At 41.5% G+C, this 17,820-nt stretch overlaps 1 protein-coding gene and 1 long non-coding RNA gene across 3 annotated transcripts; one reads left to right on the forward strand and one right to left on the reverse strand.

The window, feature by feature from the left end:
* Nucleotides 1–527: 527 nt before the first annotated feature.
* LOC110525668 (DNA-directed RNA polymerase III subunit RPC4) lies at nucleotides 528–13,924 on the reverse strand. Of its 2 annotated transcripts, XM_021606003.3 has the most exons (9): nucleotides 13,715–13,924; nucleotides 7,305–7,473; nucleotides 7,163–7,206; nucleotides 2,590–2,747; nucleotides 2,337–2,461; nucleotides 2,072–2,240; nucleotides 1,732–1,982; nucleotides 1,499–1,651; nucleotides 528–1,177 (listed from the first exon to the last, which is right to left on the reverse strand). In XM_021606003.3, exons 2-9 carry the CDS (start codon nucleotides 7,470–7,472, stop codon nucleotides 1,058–1,060), a joined length of 1,188 nt encoding a protein of 395 aa, XP_021461678.2. In that variant the 5' UTR covers nucleotide 7,473; nucleotides 13,715–13,924; the 3' UTR covers nucleotides 528–1,057. The 2 variants fall into 2 exon arrangements, with proteins under 2 accessions (XP_021461678.2, XP_090093617.1); XM_090237491.1 differs by lacking the exon at nucleotides 7,163–7,206 and having other exon boundaries at nucleotides 13,715–13,898.
* A 46-nt stretch (nucleotides 13,925–13,970) lies between these two features.
* LOC110525669 (uncharacterized) lies at nucleotides 13,971–17,596 on the forward strand. The gene is made up of 4 exons (XR_002473807.3): nucleotides 13,971–15,273; nucleotides 15,367–15,687; nucleotides 15,858–16,432; nucleotides 16,551–17,596. It is a non-coding gene; the product is annotated as an uncharacterized LOC110525669 (long non-coding RNA).
* The last annotated feature ends 224 nt before the right edge of the window (nucleotides 17,597–17,820 follow it).

Here is a 17,820-nt window from a genome sequence, read left to right on the forward strand (position 1 = left end):
GGCTTCTTCCATTTAACTTCTTCCATTTAAGAATGATAGATGCCACTGTGTTCTTGGGGACCTTCCATGCTGCAGGTACCCTTCCCCAGATTTGTGCCTCGACACAATCCTGTCTCTGAGCTCTACAGACAATTCCTTCGACCTCATGGCTTGGTTTTTGTTCTGACATGCACTGTCAACTGTGGGATCTTATAGACAGGTGTGTGTCTTTCCAAATCATGTCCAATCAATTGAATGTACCACAGGTGGACTCCAATCAAGTTGTAGAAACATCAAGGATGATCAATGGAAACAGGATGAACCTGAGCTCAATTTCAAGTCTCATAGCAAAGGGTCTGAATACTTATGTAAATAAGGTATGTTTATTTTTAATTAAATTGTCTTTTTAATAAATTTGCTATTTTTATTATGGGGTATTGTGTGTAGATTGATGAACATTTTGGATTTAATCCATTTTAGTATAAGGCTGTAACGTAAAATATGGAAAAAGTCAAGGGGTCTGAAGAATACATAAAGCACACAGGAACTTTTCTTTGTTATTTTTATTAATCTTACATCCAAGTAAAATGTCATCTTACATCCAGTAATTTAGGTATGCGTTTACAGGATACTACAGGGGCAATATTACTTTTCCCACTTATCCCTCACGAGCAGAGAACTGATAGGGATCTGCTTATAACACTGGAATAGGCCATTTAGAATTTGGCACATTCATGAAGAGAATACTGTACCTTCCCTTTATTGGAGTCACTTAGCACATCTTTTTTAGAACACATCTCAAAATATATTCTCCTATCACTTTCTGCAGAGAGAAAAATAAATACAATGTTCCGTAAACAAGCTGTCTATTCTTACAAAATAGTGGTAGGAGCTCTGACTTTCTATTACACATTCTGCGACTTTCCAGGACCAATTAACCACATTGGACACCTGAAAAAAGCTGGGTGTTGTCTGCTTGTGGTACTACTGTCCTTATAGACCTGATACAGCACTGCATGGTCTGTGTGTCTTTCTGGATTAGGTCCCCACTGTAGTGTAGATATTGCCTAATGGTTCGTCACACTCTGTTCTCCAACAGGGCTTCAAAGTCTGGCGAGCAGACCAATTTGTGTTTGATGTGTCCCAGCACTGACAAGTCACCAGTCCGGCCCTCTCCTGTTCCAACTGACACCAGCTCCTAATGGAATTAGAGGGGGGGGGGGCTTGTCAGACAATGACATACAAGGCAAACATAAAATAATATGTATATGTTTACATACTGTACAACTATAAAACTACAGAGAAGTGAAGATTTAAAGGGAAATTCTTCTTTCAACATCAACTTGAAAGAACATCAGCACCACCCCCAACATCAACATGAAAACGGCAGGCTTCTATGTTTTGTAGTAAAAAAGATGGAAGATAAGTATTTCCAGTGACATCATCCTGATACTGATCATCTGGTGTGCATCATATGATTTTAACCAACTATGAGAAGCCAAAAGTTGTTCTCTCTGACCTGGAGGAAAGCACACGAGGTTCCCAGAGCCACATCTAGTGTGACATGCCCCAGTATGAGCTGAACCCGACCAGACTTCCGCACCAACAGCCGTCCAACCAGACCCTCCTGCAGGTCCCTCAGATGACAACTGTTTTCCTCCTGCTGCTCCTCCTATTCCACAGAGGACAGACATGGAAACTGATCGTATACACAGTAGTCTTGCTCTCTGAACCACATATTTAAATACCTACTTGAGATTCCGTTTTCAAAAGCATGGACTGTCCATCCTCTGACTGCATCTCTGTCTTCACTGGCCTGACCTCTTGGGTGGGCGGCTGCCCTGGTAGGGAGTCAGGAAGCTGAATAAAGAACAGCTCCTCTTCTTTGGTCTGACTCCAGCTCTCCAGCAGCTCAGATAAAACTTCAGGCTCAGGGAGAGGTGGTGGTCTGAAAGTGGGTTCCATTTTCTTTACCTCTAGCGCATCTTCTGGCTCCTGTTTCACTGAAGAGAGAGGGAGACACATGGCTAGACAGTTGGAGCCCATTGTTTTGCCATATTGTTTCATTTTAACTGACATGTATTATTGTTACCTTTGACTGCATTTATGCCATCCATGGCCTCACTATCCTCTTCAGACTTGTCTGGTTTGGAGGAGGCTGTCACATCACTTTCCTCCTTGAATCCCCACCCTGACACAGCCAGGGGCAGCTGGACAGGACAGCTCCTTACATCACTCCTTAGGTGAGGGTCATCCAGGAACTGGTGGGAATTAGTTAAATTACTTTTAAGTAAGTGGGCAAGGAATAAATGCACAGGCAGACAGCATGATGAGACATAAGTACATGGAGGACTCACATTGTCTCGTTCCAGAGCGCGCAAAATTTCTTTGGTCTCTTCCTCGGTCTCCCTCCTCTCCTTCTTGATGTTGATGATGGGTGAGGGACCCACACTTGGTGCATCTCTCTCACCTTCATAGCCACCTGATTGGAGCACAGGAAGAAACTCATGGGTTAAAACACAAATCACAATACATCAATATGGTCTACACAAAATATTACACCATATAACATGTAATGGAATCCCAGCTGAATGAATGACCCGGCCATACCTCTTTTCTTAATCATCATCTCTGCAGGCCCCTGCTCAAAGATAGAGTGGGACTGGATGACCTCTGGACGTCCCCGGCCCCGACCGCCCCTACCACCTCGCTCACGACCCCGATCGTTCTCCCTCCTCTCCCTCCTTTGTCCACCCTCAACCTTCTGCCTATGGTAGACGAAAGTCAAACTCTCAACATATGGTCATTCCTAAGATCCAGTATGTGCTGGAACATTTTTAGAATCATGCACTGTATTTAAATTTGTCACTTAGCAGACCTACAGCTAGCGCATTCATCTTGAGATCTGTGTGTGTGTGTGTACACACACACGAAGTCAGAAGTTTACATACACTTAGGTTGGAGTCATTAAAACTTGTTTTTCAACCACGCCACAAATTTCTTGTTAACAAACTAGTTTTGGCAAGTCGGGTAGGACATCCACTTTGTGCATGACAAGTCATTTTTCCAACAATTGTTTACAGACAGATTATTTCACTTATAATTCACTGTATCACAATTGCAAGTGGGTCTGAAGTTAACATACGCTAAGTTGAGTGCGTCTTTAAACAGCTTGGAAAATTCCAGACAATTATGTCATTGCTTTAGAAGCTTCTGATAGGCTAATTTACATCATTTGAGACAATTGGAGGTGTACCTGTGGATGTATTTCAAGGCCTACCTTCAAATGCAGTGCCTCTTTGCTTGACATCATGGGGAAATCAAAAGAAATCAGCAAAGACTGTAGACCTCCACAAGTCTGGTTCATGGTTGGGAGCATTTTCCAAACGCCTGAAGGTACCACGTTTATCTGTACAAACAATAGTACGCAAGTATAAACACCATGGGACCACGCAGCCGTCATACCGCTCAGGCATGGAGACACGTTCTGTCTCCTAGAGATGAAGGTAATTTGGTGCGAAAAGTACAAATCAATCCCAGAACAACAGCAAAGGACCTTGTGAAGATGCCGGAGGAAACAGGTACAAAAGTATCTATATCCACAGTAAAAACGAGTCCTATATTGACATAACCTGAAAGGCCGCTCAGCAAGGAAGAAGCCACTGCTCCAAAACTGCCATAAAAAAGCCAGACTGCGGTTTGCAACTGCACATGGGGACAAAGATTGTACTTTTTGGAGAAATGTCCTCTGGTCTGATGAAACAAAAATAGAACTGTTTGGCCATAATGACCATCATTATGTTTGGAGGAAAAAGGGGGAGGCTTGCAAGCCGAAGAACACCATTCCAACCATGAAGCACGGTGGTGGCAGCATCATGTTTTTGGGGTGCTTTGCTGCCGGAGGGACTGGGGCACTTCACAAAATAGATGACATCATGTGGAAGAAAATTATGTAGATATATTGAAGCAAATGGGTCTTCCAAATGGACAATGACTCCAAGCATACTTCCAAAGTTGTGGCAAAATGGCTTAAGGACAACAAAGTCGAGGCATTGGAGTGGCCAGCAAAAAGCCCTGACCTCAATCCTATAGAAAATTTGTGGGCAGAACTGAAAAAGCGTGTGCAAGCAGGGAGGCCTACAAACCTGACTCAGTTACACCAGCTCTGTCAGGAGGAATGAACCAAAATTCACCCAACATATTGTGGGAAGCTTGTGGAAGGCTACCCAAAATGTTTGACATAAGTTACACAATTTAAACGCAATGCTACCAAATACTAATTGAGTGTATGTAAACTTCTGACCCACTGGGAATGTGATGAAAGAAATAAAAGCTGAAATAAATCATTCTCTGTACTATTATTCTGATATTTCATATTATTAAAATAAAGTGGTGATCCTAACTGACCTAAGACAGGGAATTTTTACTAGGATTAAATGTCAGGAATTGTGAAAAACTGAGTTTAAATGTATTTGGCTAAGGTGTATGTAAACTTCTGACTTCAACTGTATATATACACACACATACTACCGTTCAAAAGTTTGGGGTCACTTAGAAAAGTCCTTGTTTTTGAAAGAAAAGCTATAACAAATTCCATTAAAGTAACATCAAATTGATCAGAAATACAGTGTAGACATTGTTCATGTTTTAAATTACTATTGCAGCTGTAAATGCCTGATTTTTACATGGAATATCTACATAGGTGTACAGAGGCCCATTATCAGCAACCATCACTCCTGTGTTCAAATGGCACGTTGTGTTACCTAATCCAAGTTTATAATTTTAAAAAGGCTAATTGATCATTAGAAAACCCTTTTGCAATTACAGTGGGGCAAAAAAGTATTTAGTCAGCCACCAATTGTGCAAGTTCTCCCACTTAAAAAGATGAGGCCTGTAATTTATCATAGGTACACTTCAACTATGACAGACAAAATGCGAAAAAAAATCCAGAAAATCACATTGTAGGATTTTTAATGAATTTATTTGCAAATTATGGTGGAAAATAAGTATTTGGTCAATAACAAAAGTTTCTCTCAATACTTTGTTATATACCCTTTGTTGGCAATGACAGAGGTCAAATGTTTTCTGTAAGTCTTCACAAGGTTTTCACACACTGTTGCTGGTATTTTGGCCCATTCCTCCATGCAGATCTCCTCTAGAGCAGTGATGTTTTGGGGCTGTTGCTGGGCAACACAGACTTTCAACTCCCTCCAAAGATTTTCTATGGGGTTGAGATCTGGAGACTGGCTAGGCCACTCCAGGACCTTGAAATGCTTCTTACGAAGCCACTCCTTCCTTGCCCGGGCGGTGAGTTTGGGATAATTGTCATGCTGAAAGACCCAGCCACGTTTCATCTTCAATGCCCTTGCTGATGGAAGGAGGTTTTCACTCAAAATCTCACGATACATGGCCCCATTCATTCTTTCCTTTACACGGATCAGTCGTCCTGGTCCCTTTGCAGAAAAACAGCCCCAAAGCATGATGTTTCCACCCCCATGCTTCACAGTAGGTATGGTGTTCTTTGGATGCAACTCAGCATTCTTTGTCCTCCAAACACGACGAGTTGAGTTTTTACCAAAAAGTTATATTTTGGTTTCATCTGACCATATGACACTCTCCCAATCTTCTTCTGGATCATCCAAATGCTCTCTAGCAAACTTCAGACGGCATGGACATGTACTTGCTTAAGCAGGGGGACACGTCTGGCACTGCAGGATTTGAGTCCATGGCTGCGTAGTGTGTTACTGATGGTAGGCTTTGTTACTTTGGTCCCAGCTCTTTGCAGGCCATTCACTAGGTCCCCCCCGTGTGGTTCTGGGATTTTTGCTCACCGTTCTAGTGATCATGTTGACCCCACGGGGTGAGATCTTGCGTGGAGCCCCAGATCGAGGGAGATTATCAGTGGTCTTGTATGTCTTCCTAATAATTGCTCCCACAGTTGATTTCTTCAAACCAAGCTGCTTACCTATTGCAGATTCAGTCTTCCCAGCCTGGTGCAGGTCTACAATTTTGTTTCTGGTGTCCTTTGACAGTTCTTTGGTCTTGGCCATAGTGGAGTTTGGAGTGTGACTGTTTGAGGTTGTGGACAGGTGTCTTTTATACTGATAACAAGTTCAAACAAGTGCCATTAATACAGGTAAGGAGTGGAGGACAGAGGAGCCTCTTAAAGAAGAAGTTACAGGTCTGTGAGAGCCAGAAATCTTGCTTGTTTGTAGGTGACCAAATACTTATTTTCCACCATAATTTGCAAATAAATTCATTAAAAATCCTACAATGTGATTTTCTGGATTTTTTTTCTCATTTTGTCATAGTTGAAGTGTACCTATGACGAAAATTACAGGCCTCTCTCATCTTTTTAAGTGGGAGAACTTGCACAATTGGTGGCTGACAATAATATTTTGCCCCATTGTATGTTAGCACAGCTGAAATCTGTTGTTCTGATTAAAGCAATAAAACTGGCCTTTTTTAGACTAGTTGAGTATCAGGAGCATCAGCATTTGTGGGTACGATTACAGGCTCAAAATGGCCAGACACAAAGAACTTTCTTCTGAAACTGGTCAGGCTATTCTTGTTATGAGAAATTAAGGCTATTCCATGTGAAATTGCCAAGAAATTGAAGATGTCGTACAACACTGTGTACTACTCCCTTCACAGAACAGCGCAAACTGTCTCTAACCAGAATAGAAAGAGTGGGAGGCCCCAGTGCCCAACTGAGATAGAGGACAAGTAAGTACATTAGAGTGTGTAGTTTGAGAAAGACGCCTCAAGTTCTCAACTGGCAGCATCATTAAATAGTACCCGCAAAACACCAGTCTCAATGTCAACAGTGAAGAGGCGACTCCGGAATTCTGGCCTTCGAGGCAGAGTTGCAAAGAAAAAGCCATATCTCTGACTAGCCAATAAAAAGAAAAGATTCAGATGGGCAAAATAACAGACACTGCACAAAGGAATTCTGCCTAGAAGGCCAGCATCCCAGAGTCATGATGTACATGTCCTCTTGCTCAGTTGTGCACCGGGGCCTCCCACTCCTCTTTCTATTGTGGTTAGGGCCAGTTTGCACTGTTTTGTGAAGGGAGTAGTACACAGCGTTGTACGACATCTTCAGTTTCTTGGCAATTTCTTGTTTCACCCAGGACAAAGGAAGAGCTTCATATATCGTCACAGACTGAACAACTGAACTTACTCTTCTTTAGCTTTGCGGCCAATAATGTTAGGGGTGAAAGTTTTCTGAAAGATAAAACATGGGAGTCAAGATTTACTTCGTTAAACAAATACAAAAGTTCTGGTGGGACCATTAAACACGGTATACAATTCACTGAGCCTACCTTTTTCACACCTCCCAGGGTGAGGTCTCTGGAGCGCATGGAAGGGAGACGGCCAGGGGAGATAGTAGCTGGTAGCCGGCGTCCCATCACCAAACCCCTGCCACTTCCTCCGGGCGTTGCCGGAGTGTGAGAAGGGCCACCGGGGTTGCTTGAGCCTGGCTCAGCCATCCTGGACAACGCAATTAGAAATTATTTATTTGAAAAGTTAAAAACAGATGACAACTATCCACACACCTTTATTCAAGAAGTCTTCATAAGAACACCTATACTCCCCTCTGTATTTATGTGGATAGTTAAGCTAAAAATGTGTCGATTTGGCTCTTACTCCAGCATTTTGGATTTGAGATCAAATGTTTCATATCAGCCGATTTTATCTGAAGATCATGCGTCTCCAAAACTGCTATCCTCTCACCATTGCCAAAAAGAGTGGAGGTCACAATGTTTTAGGGGGTATGATCATTGTTCCTCTTACTTTGTCATTCATCATTATTCTGGATTCATTCATAATTATCCATATTCATGGTACATTGTTTCCCCTATATTCATTTAGCAGTGGCAGGCCACTCGGATGGTAACACATTCAGTGTAAACTTAAACGACTCAAACCAAATATAAAGTAGAAAATATATTGGAGTTAATTATTTTTCAATAAGATCTTTGAGAACCTACAATCACCGAAAAAAAAAAAAACTAGAGACTGTCAGGGAGAATCTAAAATTCCCAAAATGTCATGGCATGAGGCCTCATTGATTTTGTTATTATATTTTAGTCATTCAGATATAGAATTTCAGGAAATTTGTCTCTAAAAAAACTGCAAATTTTCTCTCAACCTCATGGCAAATGTGTAGGATTGCAGGAAACTAGCTCAAACTAAGAATCTTCTCGGCCCTTGGCAAAACCAATGATGTACACAGTGTACAAAACAAAACTCTTTCCGTGACAGACTGATCAGGTGAATGCGGGATAAAGCTATGATCCATTATCGATGTCACCTGTAAAATCAATCAAGACCAGTGGTCGAAAAACAGTTCACTGATGAAAAAGGACAAAGGAGGCTGACTTGTTCAGAGCAACAGATGGACTAGTTAGTCAACTGACAGTCCAGTACAACATTGGTGACCAAAGACCCATAAAAGAATGCACAACTCATCGTACCTTGACACAAATGGGGTATGGCAGCCAAAGAGTTCCACTTCTTTCTTTTTTTTGCTGAAACTGCGGTTGTAGTGGGCTAAGGAATGAAAACCAAAACATTGCCTGGACTGAGGAAGCCTGGATCCTGCTGTTTTACGCTGATGGGAGGACAAGGGTATGGCAGAAACCACAATACATGCATCCATCATGTTGTGTGTCAACGTTGCAGGCTGGTGGTGGTGGTGTGGGGTGCTTTTTCATGGCACACATTGGGCCCCTTGATAAAAGTGGAACAACATCTGAGGTCGAAGGAATTGTCTGTAGAGCTCCGAGACAGGATTGTGTCGAGGCATAAATCAGGGGAAGGGTATAAAAAAAACTTCTGCAGCATCGAAGGTCACCAAGAACACAGTGGCCACCATAATTTATAAGTGGAAGAACTTTGGAACCACCCAGGCAAACTGAGCAATCGGGAGAGAAGGGCCTTGGTCAGGGAGGTGAACAGAGCTCCAGAGTTTCTCTGTGGAGATAGGAGAACCTACCAGAAAGGCAACCATCTCTGCACACTCCACCAATCAGGCCTTTATGGTAGAGTGACCAGACAGAAGCCACTCCTCAGTAAAAAAGGCACCTGACAGCCCACTTGGAGTTTGCCAAAAGGCACCAAAAGGACTTTCAGACCATGAGAAACAAGATTCTCTGGTCTGATGAAACCAAGATTCAACTCTTTGGCCTGAATGCCAAGTGTCACGTCTGGAGGAAACCTGGCACCATCCCTACAGTGAAGCATAGTGGTGGCAGCATCATGCTGTGGGGTTGTTTTTCAGCGGCATGGACTGAGAGACTAGTCAGGATCGAGAGAAAGATGAACGGAGCAAAGTACAGAGATCCTTGATGAAAACCTGCTCCAGAGCGCTCAGGACCTCAGACTGGGACAAAGGTTTACCTTCCAACAGGACAACGACCCTTAGCATACAGCAAAGACAACGCAGGAGTGGCTTCGGGACACGTCTCAGAATGTCCTTGAGTGGCCCAGCCAGAGCCCGGACTTGAACCCGATTGAACATCTCTGGAGAGACCTGAAAATAGCTGTGCAGTGACGCTGCCCAACCAACCTGACAGAGCTTGAGAGGATCTGCAGGGAAGAATGAGAGAAACTCCCCAAATACAGGTGTGCCAAGCTTGTAGCGTCATACCCAAAGAAGACGAGGTTGTAATCACTGCCAAAGGTGCTTCAACAAAGTACTGAGTAAAGGGTCTGAATTAGTAATGCACCAATATGACATTTTCCTTGCCAAAAAACCCCCGATACCGATCACTGATATTTAATTTTTTTGTGGCCGTTTAAGCATTCTAGTACAGTTAAATAGTTAGCACACACACAGAGACGGACGCGTCTGGAAGAGGTGTCACTACAGTCCCTGGTTCGAAACCAGGCTGTATCACATTTGGCCGTGATTGGGAGTCCCTTACGGCGGCACACAATTGGCCCAGCGTCGTCCGGGCCGTCATTGTAAATAAGAATTTATTCTTAACTGACTTGCCTAGTTAAATAAAGGTTACACAGACACACCAAAAAGTTATTTTGTTGGCATTTACATATGTCCCCATTACCAGTAAAACATATATCAAAACCAATTTCTTTCACTTATTTGCTGTACTGTTTCGTTGTTCAGTCATTTCATTCTCAACCAGGATTTCTATGGAACGCCGTTTGGGTCTTTGTGTATGTTTGACGACACGCGTCAAATACACAACATAATCTGTTTCAGTAGCTATATAGCTAGGTGTCATTAAAATAACCCTAATTTATAAGACAGTTCTTATTTGATTAATGGTGGTCGGACCCATCTGTGTGAAGCTAGCCACAATAAGGATTAGCCACAATAGTGGACTTTGGGGGTAGCCTTCAAAATAAAAGTATGGCATAATTCTACTATTTGTATTCATTTGCATCACTGTCAATGACATACTTTAATTTTGAAGGCAAACCGCAAATTCCACTATTATGCTTATCTTTATTGTGGTAGATTCACAACACATAACCCTGTCCGGTCGAGTCTCACTAGCCAGACCAAGCTAGCTGGCTGCTTATAATGTTAGTTTTGGGCAGCAGGGTTAAGTAGCTGGCTAGCTATTTATTTTCAGGAACTGAAGTTTAATTTCAATAGGCGAACAACAAGTGGCAACCTAGCTAAGACTTACAAGGATTCCTAAATCATTAATAAGAATAATGAAAATGACTGCAGTTTCTACTGGTCACTGTTTTCAGGCTGGTTGTAATGGTGCTAGCTTGGTACCGAGCTAAATCTAGCTACCCCAGAAGTTGTTTTTTAGCTAATATCGGAAGCTTCCGATATGTTCACCGATATACAGTGCATCCCTAGTATGAATACTTATGTAAATGTGATATGTTTTTTTATTTTTAGTACATTTGCAAAAATGTGTGTAGATTGATGATTTTAAAATAAGGCTGTTACATAAAAGGTGGAACAAGTGAAGGGGTCTGAATACTTTACAAATGCACTGTATATATAAATATATATATTTTTTGCTGACAATTTAAAAGCATGCAAAACATGTTGAATTGAAGGAAATTAACTTTGTAACGGCAACATTTTGCCTCTGCGGCCAAGAGGGGGCCTCAAATTTTGGTCGGAGACTATGCCATTAGCTATGCCCACCACCCCCCACGCCAACTTTGACACTGCTGCCGAAGAAAATCCTAAGGTAACCACTGTGGTAGCATCCAAATTAATGTAGAAGTGTTCCGAAGCATCTTCTATTCTTATTTACAATAAAAGTGACTCCAAAATGATAATACATTATTTACCATTCAGTTCTCATTGAGCAAAACATTATCCGAAGCAATTAAAACAAACTGCAAATGCATCCAACAAGTTTGTAGAGTCACAAGCTTGATGTCGTCATTGCATGCTAAGAATAGGAGACAAAATACTAAACTTTTAATACACTAAGTGAATTTGTCCAAATACTTATATATATAAAAAAAAAAGTACTTCAACTCATTGAGGGCTTGATGATTAGTTGACAAGTTGAATCGGGTGTGCTTGTCCAGGGTTACAATAAAAATGTGTACTGTTGGGGCAACTCGAGGACCTGGGTTGGGAAACACTGTTCTCTCATATTAAACATTGTATCCGACATCCAAAATGTTGGAGTATAAATATGACGGGGAGTGTATATGCATGTAACCCATTTATCGACGCTACTATCTTTAGCGCCTATAGACCATAGTATCTCTTCTGGCCGGGCAAGTTTTGTTAAAGGGCGACTGCACTTCCTGATTTGGCCTCATTTTTCATCCATGTTCATTAAGAAAGGTCAAGACTGCAGGCAAACAAGAGTTATCTTGGGGGTGTTGTTTGATGCTTGTGATTGAATGGCAAAGATACACACAAGGGCAATAGTGAGTACAGCAAGGTAAGCGAAGTTAGCTTTGCAATGGAAAGAACCAAGTTTAGAAGCTGAGGACCCTGACATGCTGACCACACCGATCACGTCGCGTGCGTGAGCATTGCAAAATAAATGTACACATACATGTTAGTCAATCATTGCACCCACACTGCTCGCGCTTGCCAACGAGCGTCTGCGTTTCCAAGTGCTAAAATAGAAGTCAGTTCTATTTGTGACGCTGAACGGTGCAAGTCTTGCCTCTCCCATCTCCTCATTGGTTTATTGAAGCAGATAACCAATGAGGAGATGGCACGTGGATGATTGGAAGATGAACGGAGGTCGGTCGATCGTGGTAATACACCTTTATGAAAGTTAGACGCCAATCGCCATATAAAGTCCAAAGAAGAAAGAGCCTGAAGGAGAAGAGATGACTAGAAACGATTTGGTTGACTGTTTTATGTGTGGATTAATTGTCGAAGTAGAGGACCTTGTGTATTTCAGGTAAAATAACTCAACGTTTATATCCCTGTACAAATTAGCTAGCAACTGCAAGCTAGCTAGCAAAATTGGCATAAATGTTTAATGCTTTTCGACCTGTCCCCAAATTTATATAATTGGTTCAGAGTTTGTTCTGACATTTCACCCTGCGTGTCGTGATCATGTTTGGTGTGGGGGACAAAAATCAATTTGCGCGTGTCCGGTTTGGGGATGGTGTGATTCAGTTCTATGCTTAGGCTAAAGCCTGCGCTGACCTTGTGTTTAGCCAAGCTGACAGAAGCTATCTGGCATAGCTTGGTTATGGCTGCAGCTGGCTATCCTATCTACCTGATATTTCTCAGTCAAATCAGTTATGGCAAGAGAACAGGTATCCCCTGTTAATAACCTCGTTATTGTTATTTTATTGTGTTCCCCCGTCCCCACTGCTGCTACTTGCTGTTTATTATCTATGTCACTTTACAAATTACCTCCATTAACCAGTACCCCTGCACATTGACTCGTACCAGTATATACGTATATATAGCCTCGTTATTGTTATGTACATTTCTTGTGTTACCTATTGATTAAATGTTTTACTTTAGTTTATTTAGTAAATATTTTGTTAACTCTACTTCTTGAAGAACATTGTTGTTTAAGGGCTTGTAAGTAAGCATTTCACGGTAAGGTCTATTAAAGCTGCTGTATTCGGTGCAAATGACAAATACAATTTGATTTTAACACTGCCCCTTTAAAACAAAAAAGCTCTTTACCTGACTTGCTTTTCAAAGATGGCTAGAATGTACATGTTTTGTGCTCTTGTAGGAACCAACAGAACTAACAGTGATTGAGTTATATTATTAGCCTAAATCAGGACGATCCAATCTATTCATCACATTACGAATAGTAGGCTCTTTTACATAAGTCAGCAAATGCGATGATACATGGAATGCTTTATTTTTATGGTGAAAATGTACTCCCCCAAACTTGACTCAACGTAAATCGATTATTTCAATTGCGATACGGTTCTAGAAACAACGCCATAGGCGTATCGCAATTGAAAGAATCGATTTACGTTTATATGAAGTATTTGGCTGCCAGAACCAGTCCACGTCTAACGTACAAGGTCTTTGGACCTTAAGGAGTAAAGGGTAAAGTTAGGCTACATAAAAAGTATTTTTTGCGCTAATACAGAGCGCGCCTTTAATGTTTGTCTTTGATACCAAATGATTCAAGTTTTACCGGGCCTTTTTGTTAGGCCATTGGTATAACAGCTAATCAAGGAGTTACTGTCAACACATGTCAGCAATGCATGCTGGTTACATTATCTAGCTAGCTATGACTCTGACAATGCGTTTTTGATATTGTTGCCTTATTCAAATTACCTGATTGCTTCTTTAGATGTTCACCAAACCAAGAGAATTGCGTTTAAATTGACTGCACCCCTTCAATAAGCAAATCCGTGGCGATTTCTTACGTCATTGGTCAACAAGAAAAATCGGCATTATCTGCAGTACAGCGCCATGACTGCTAGTCCTGGCAGACTTGTGTTATTCACGGATCACGTGCGCGGAATTCTTCTTCTACTTCAATATGGCGGTTGGTTGGGGTTGCATGTCGCCACTTACTGTACTGGAGTGTGTAAATCAATCACCAGTGCTGCTAATTTTTGAAGATCCCGTAGTTTGGAGTGATATTTTCTATTGTGAGGGGGATTCTACAATTCTACATATTTTCATATGGTTTAGGCCCATGACCTAGGTGAGATAGATTTCAAAACATTTTAGCATTTTTTTTAAATCACGATTCTTTTAAAATGTAATACACACTCAAAACCCGATGACTTGGTTTGAAGTTACCTTGAGATTATTTGGGCATGCGCTTTATAGTATGCTAACTGGGGGACATTGAATTAGATTGTTCTTTCATTAGAACATGCTAATATTAATGATACTGTAGCCATAGGATTTATTTCAGTCTCTTCTTGTCTACAAGAAACCAACATATTACTAATTTGGCTGAACTATCCCTCTGAAATGTGACCCAATTCAGGAAACTAGGCATATGTCGCAAATCACGACTTCACAGGAGAGCCTTTTGGACATAAAAAATGTGTTTTTATCAAAATGCGTTTTTTTTAGCAGAAATGCCTTCTCGAACATGTGAACTTTCATGTGCCTTAATATCATTTCTTTTTTATATAATCTGTAAATACAAATAAAATGGCTAAAATACGAGCCTAGTTGGTTTAGCCACAATGAAAGCAGGAACCTTCCAGCTAGCCATGATTGGCTGAGATAATGAGTGGGCTGGACATGCCGAGAGAGGAGTTTGGATTGATCTGCGGTGTTGTACTTGTGTCTCTTGAAAGATACCGTATAACATTAGCCATGGAGAGCTGCAAATATGTTACTACTGCTCTCAATAACACTTCTGCCCTGAATTTATCAGGCGCTATCAACAAAGGTCAGTGGGAAAAAGTTGTGATGGACTACTTTCTGGAGGACGATTGTGCCATGCTAACTCTCTCTGACTCTGAAAATGAATCAGACGATGAGGAAATCCCTGATTTAGGTAAAAACGTTACATGTGTTAATAACAAAAGAGTCCAAGTTAAAGCGTGCTGTAAACTAGCTAACGTTAGCGGAGGTTAGATGGCTGGCTTGCTAACGTTACTCTATGGATTGGGATTTTTGTTCATTTTTTTAGCTAGCTAATATTACATGTCTAAACAAAAGACTCCAAGGTAAAGCTTGCTGCTTACACCTGAAGCATGAGGACTTGCTGCGAGTGGTGAACTTCATCAACAACTATGCAGAGGATAATGCAATAGTATTACCAGGATGCCACCCAGGACACAAACACTTTGGTGGAAAGCTGCTGCCATCTCATGTGACAAAGGCAGTGGTGTGGTGTCTCTACAAGGAATCGATGACAACACTTGGTATGTAAAACATAAACACATTTTGATTATTTAATTGACCTCCAACATGATTAGCACTACTTTTATTGATCTCACATTTTGTCTGTTTTCCAGAGGTACATGTAGTCGGGCTGTCTTCCTTCAGGAATCTGTGTAGAAATTGCTGCCCCACATCTCAAGCACTAAACCGAGGGCAGACCTGTGCTGGCAGTGCCAGAGGAACAACTATCAAATCTGCCAGAAGCTGTTAAGTCAGCCAAGCTGAAGAAGCAAGAGCAGCATCTCCTACTTGTTCAGAGTGAGCGGTCTGTCTACCAGTAGGTGGTTGCTGACTGCAAGACCAGCTGTCAAGACCTGCAGTTGTCTCAGTGGGCCCCTACTGAACCAGGAAGCAAAGACATCAGGATGCATTGCATCTTTAATTTTGCTCAACAAGTAAGCAACATGTCCTCCTTTATACTGATTAAGGACATAAATATACACCAAAAAACAGATAATAAATATATAATATGGGAGGCAGGCAAATACATTTCAACATGTAAAGACAATGACAGAGGTGAGACAATTAATTGCAATTTATCTTAATGTTCTTTTGTTGTTTGCAGGTGCACTATCCTTCTGACCCTATGCAGCCAGGTCCAATCTACTTTTTAACTCTTCGCAAGTGTGGCTTGTTTGGTGTCTGCTGTGAAGGAATACCACAAGTCAACTACTTGATTGATGAATGCATGTCATCCAGTAAAGGCAGCAGTACATTCATCAACTACATGCACCATTGTTTCACCAACTACAGAGTTGAGGAAACACGTGTGGACCTGAATTGTGATAACTGCAGTGGCCAAAACAAGAACAAGTTTGTGCTCTGGTATTGTGCCTGGTGGACCATGCACTAGCTCCACCACGGTCTGGACCTTCACTTCCTGATCACAGGCCACACCAAGTTTGCCCCCGACTGTTGCTTTGACCTCATCAAGCAGCGCTTCAGAAAGACCAGAGTGAACACTGTCTGAGATTGCTGTCCTTCACAACACCAGCACTGTGACGGGTCAACATCCCACAGCTGGTTGGACTGGAGGATGGTACGGTGCTGGTGGAAAGCTATGGCTGGCAACAACACCTAACTTCGTACGACTCCATACTTCAGGCCACTGCCACAGATCAAGCAGTACCAGCTCTTCAGGTGAATATAATTTTCATTGCATTGTATGAGGTTATTCTTATTATCTAAAATTGGGAGGTGCATTGATGTTGTGCAAGGTTGTAATGTCTTCTAATAGTTTTTATTTCCTGTTTTACAGCTTCGATGCTCTGGAGTCTGGTGTTGTCGCCAAGGAGCGTTTGGTTGGAGCGCTCAGTTGGGACCAGGTTTCCAACGCTGACATTCTTCCTCCCATAGATGGTCTGCCTGTACAAGCACCACCTGGACTGGATACAGCTAGACAAACTTATATTTTTGAGAAGATCAGGGAGTTTTGCGATGAAGAGGCTATGGACATCGCATGCCCTGCACCAAAGTCAAGGGCAGGACAGAAACGGGCTCTCTGAATATAGATTCCTTTGTTCATGCGTGGTTCGGATGGACCAGTCATTAGCACTACCTCTATTCAAATGACTCAACACACGCCGTCCATTGCTGCTACAATTTTTTTTATCCTGCTGCTAACTCTTGTCTATCACTGATATCGTTATTGGTATTGTTCTTGTACATACTGTATATTTTATGTATATTGACAATATATCTATTTCTGATATTGCAAGTAACCATTTGGCTGTACCGTGTACACCTTCTGTAGAGACCAGTCACTTAGCAAGACTTAGCAAAATATTGATATGTGTGGTCGTAACATGATTTGACATACCACAAAAATATGTGACCGTATCACATGTCCACCACAAATATGGCGCATGAATCTGTTTATGTACTGTACATGTGCACCTCATGCAGGTTTCAACTCAGGTTGCATGTCCTTAACTTATGTGATATGTGTAACAGTATATAAAGTATGCTAATGTACTGGTGTGAAGGCATTTGGGCAGTGGTGTAAAAATACTTCAAAGTACTACTTAAGTAGTATCTGTACATTACCATTTATATTTGGCCAATTTACTTCACTACATTCGTAAAGAAAAGAATGTACTTTTTACTCCATACATTTTCCTTGACACCCAAAATGAAGGAAAGGAAGGAAAAGAAAATTGTCCAATTCATACACTTATCAAGAGAATATCCCTACTGCATCTGATCTGGCAGACTCACTAAACACAAATGCTTACTTTGTAAATTGTTGGAGTGTGCCCCTGGCTATCCGTCAATATCAAAATACAATTGCGCCGTCTGGTTTTATGAGGCATTTAAAGTTATTTATACTTTTACTCAAGTATGACAACTTAGTACTTTTTCCACCACTAGATGTGGCTGGGGGTTATAGCATTTATTTCGCATGACCCATCAATTTAGACAAGTGTCTCTGGGAACGTATCATCTAATATTTAGAACATTTTTATCTGGACACTGTTTACATGGAATTGTTCCTCATTGTAGGCTACTACCACTTTTAGTCTTAATCT

Source organism: Oncorhynchus mykiss, chromosome 6, assembly GCF_057628025.1.
Source record: "Oncorhynchus mykiss isolate SJ-2025 chromosome 6, ASM5762802v1, whole genome shotgun sequence".
NCBI lineage: Eukaryota > Metazoa > Chordata > Actinopteri > Salmoniformes > Salmonidae > Oncorhynchus > Oncorhynchus mykiss.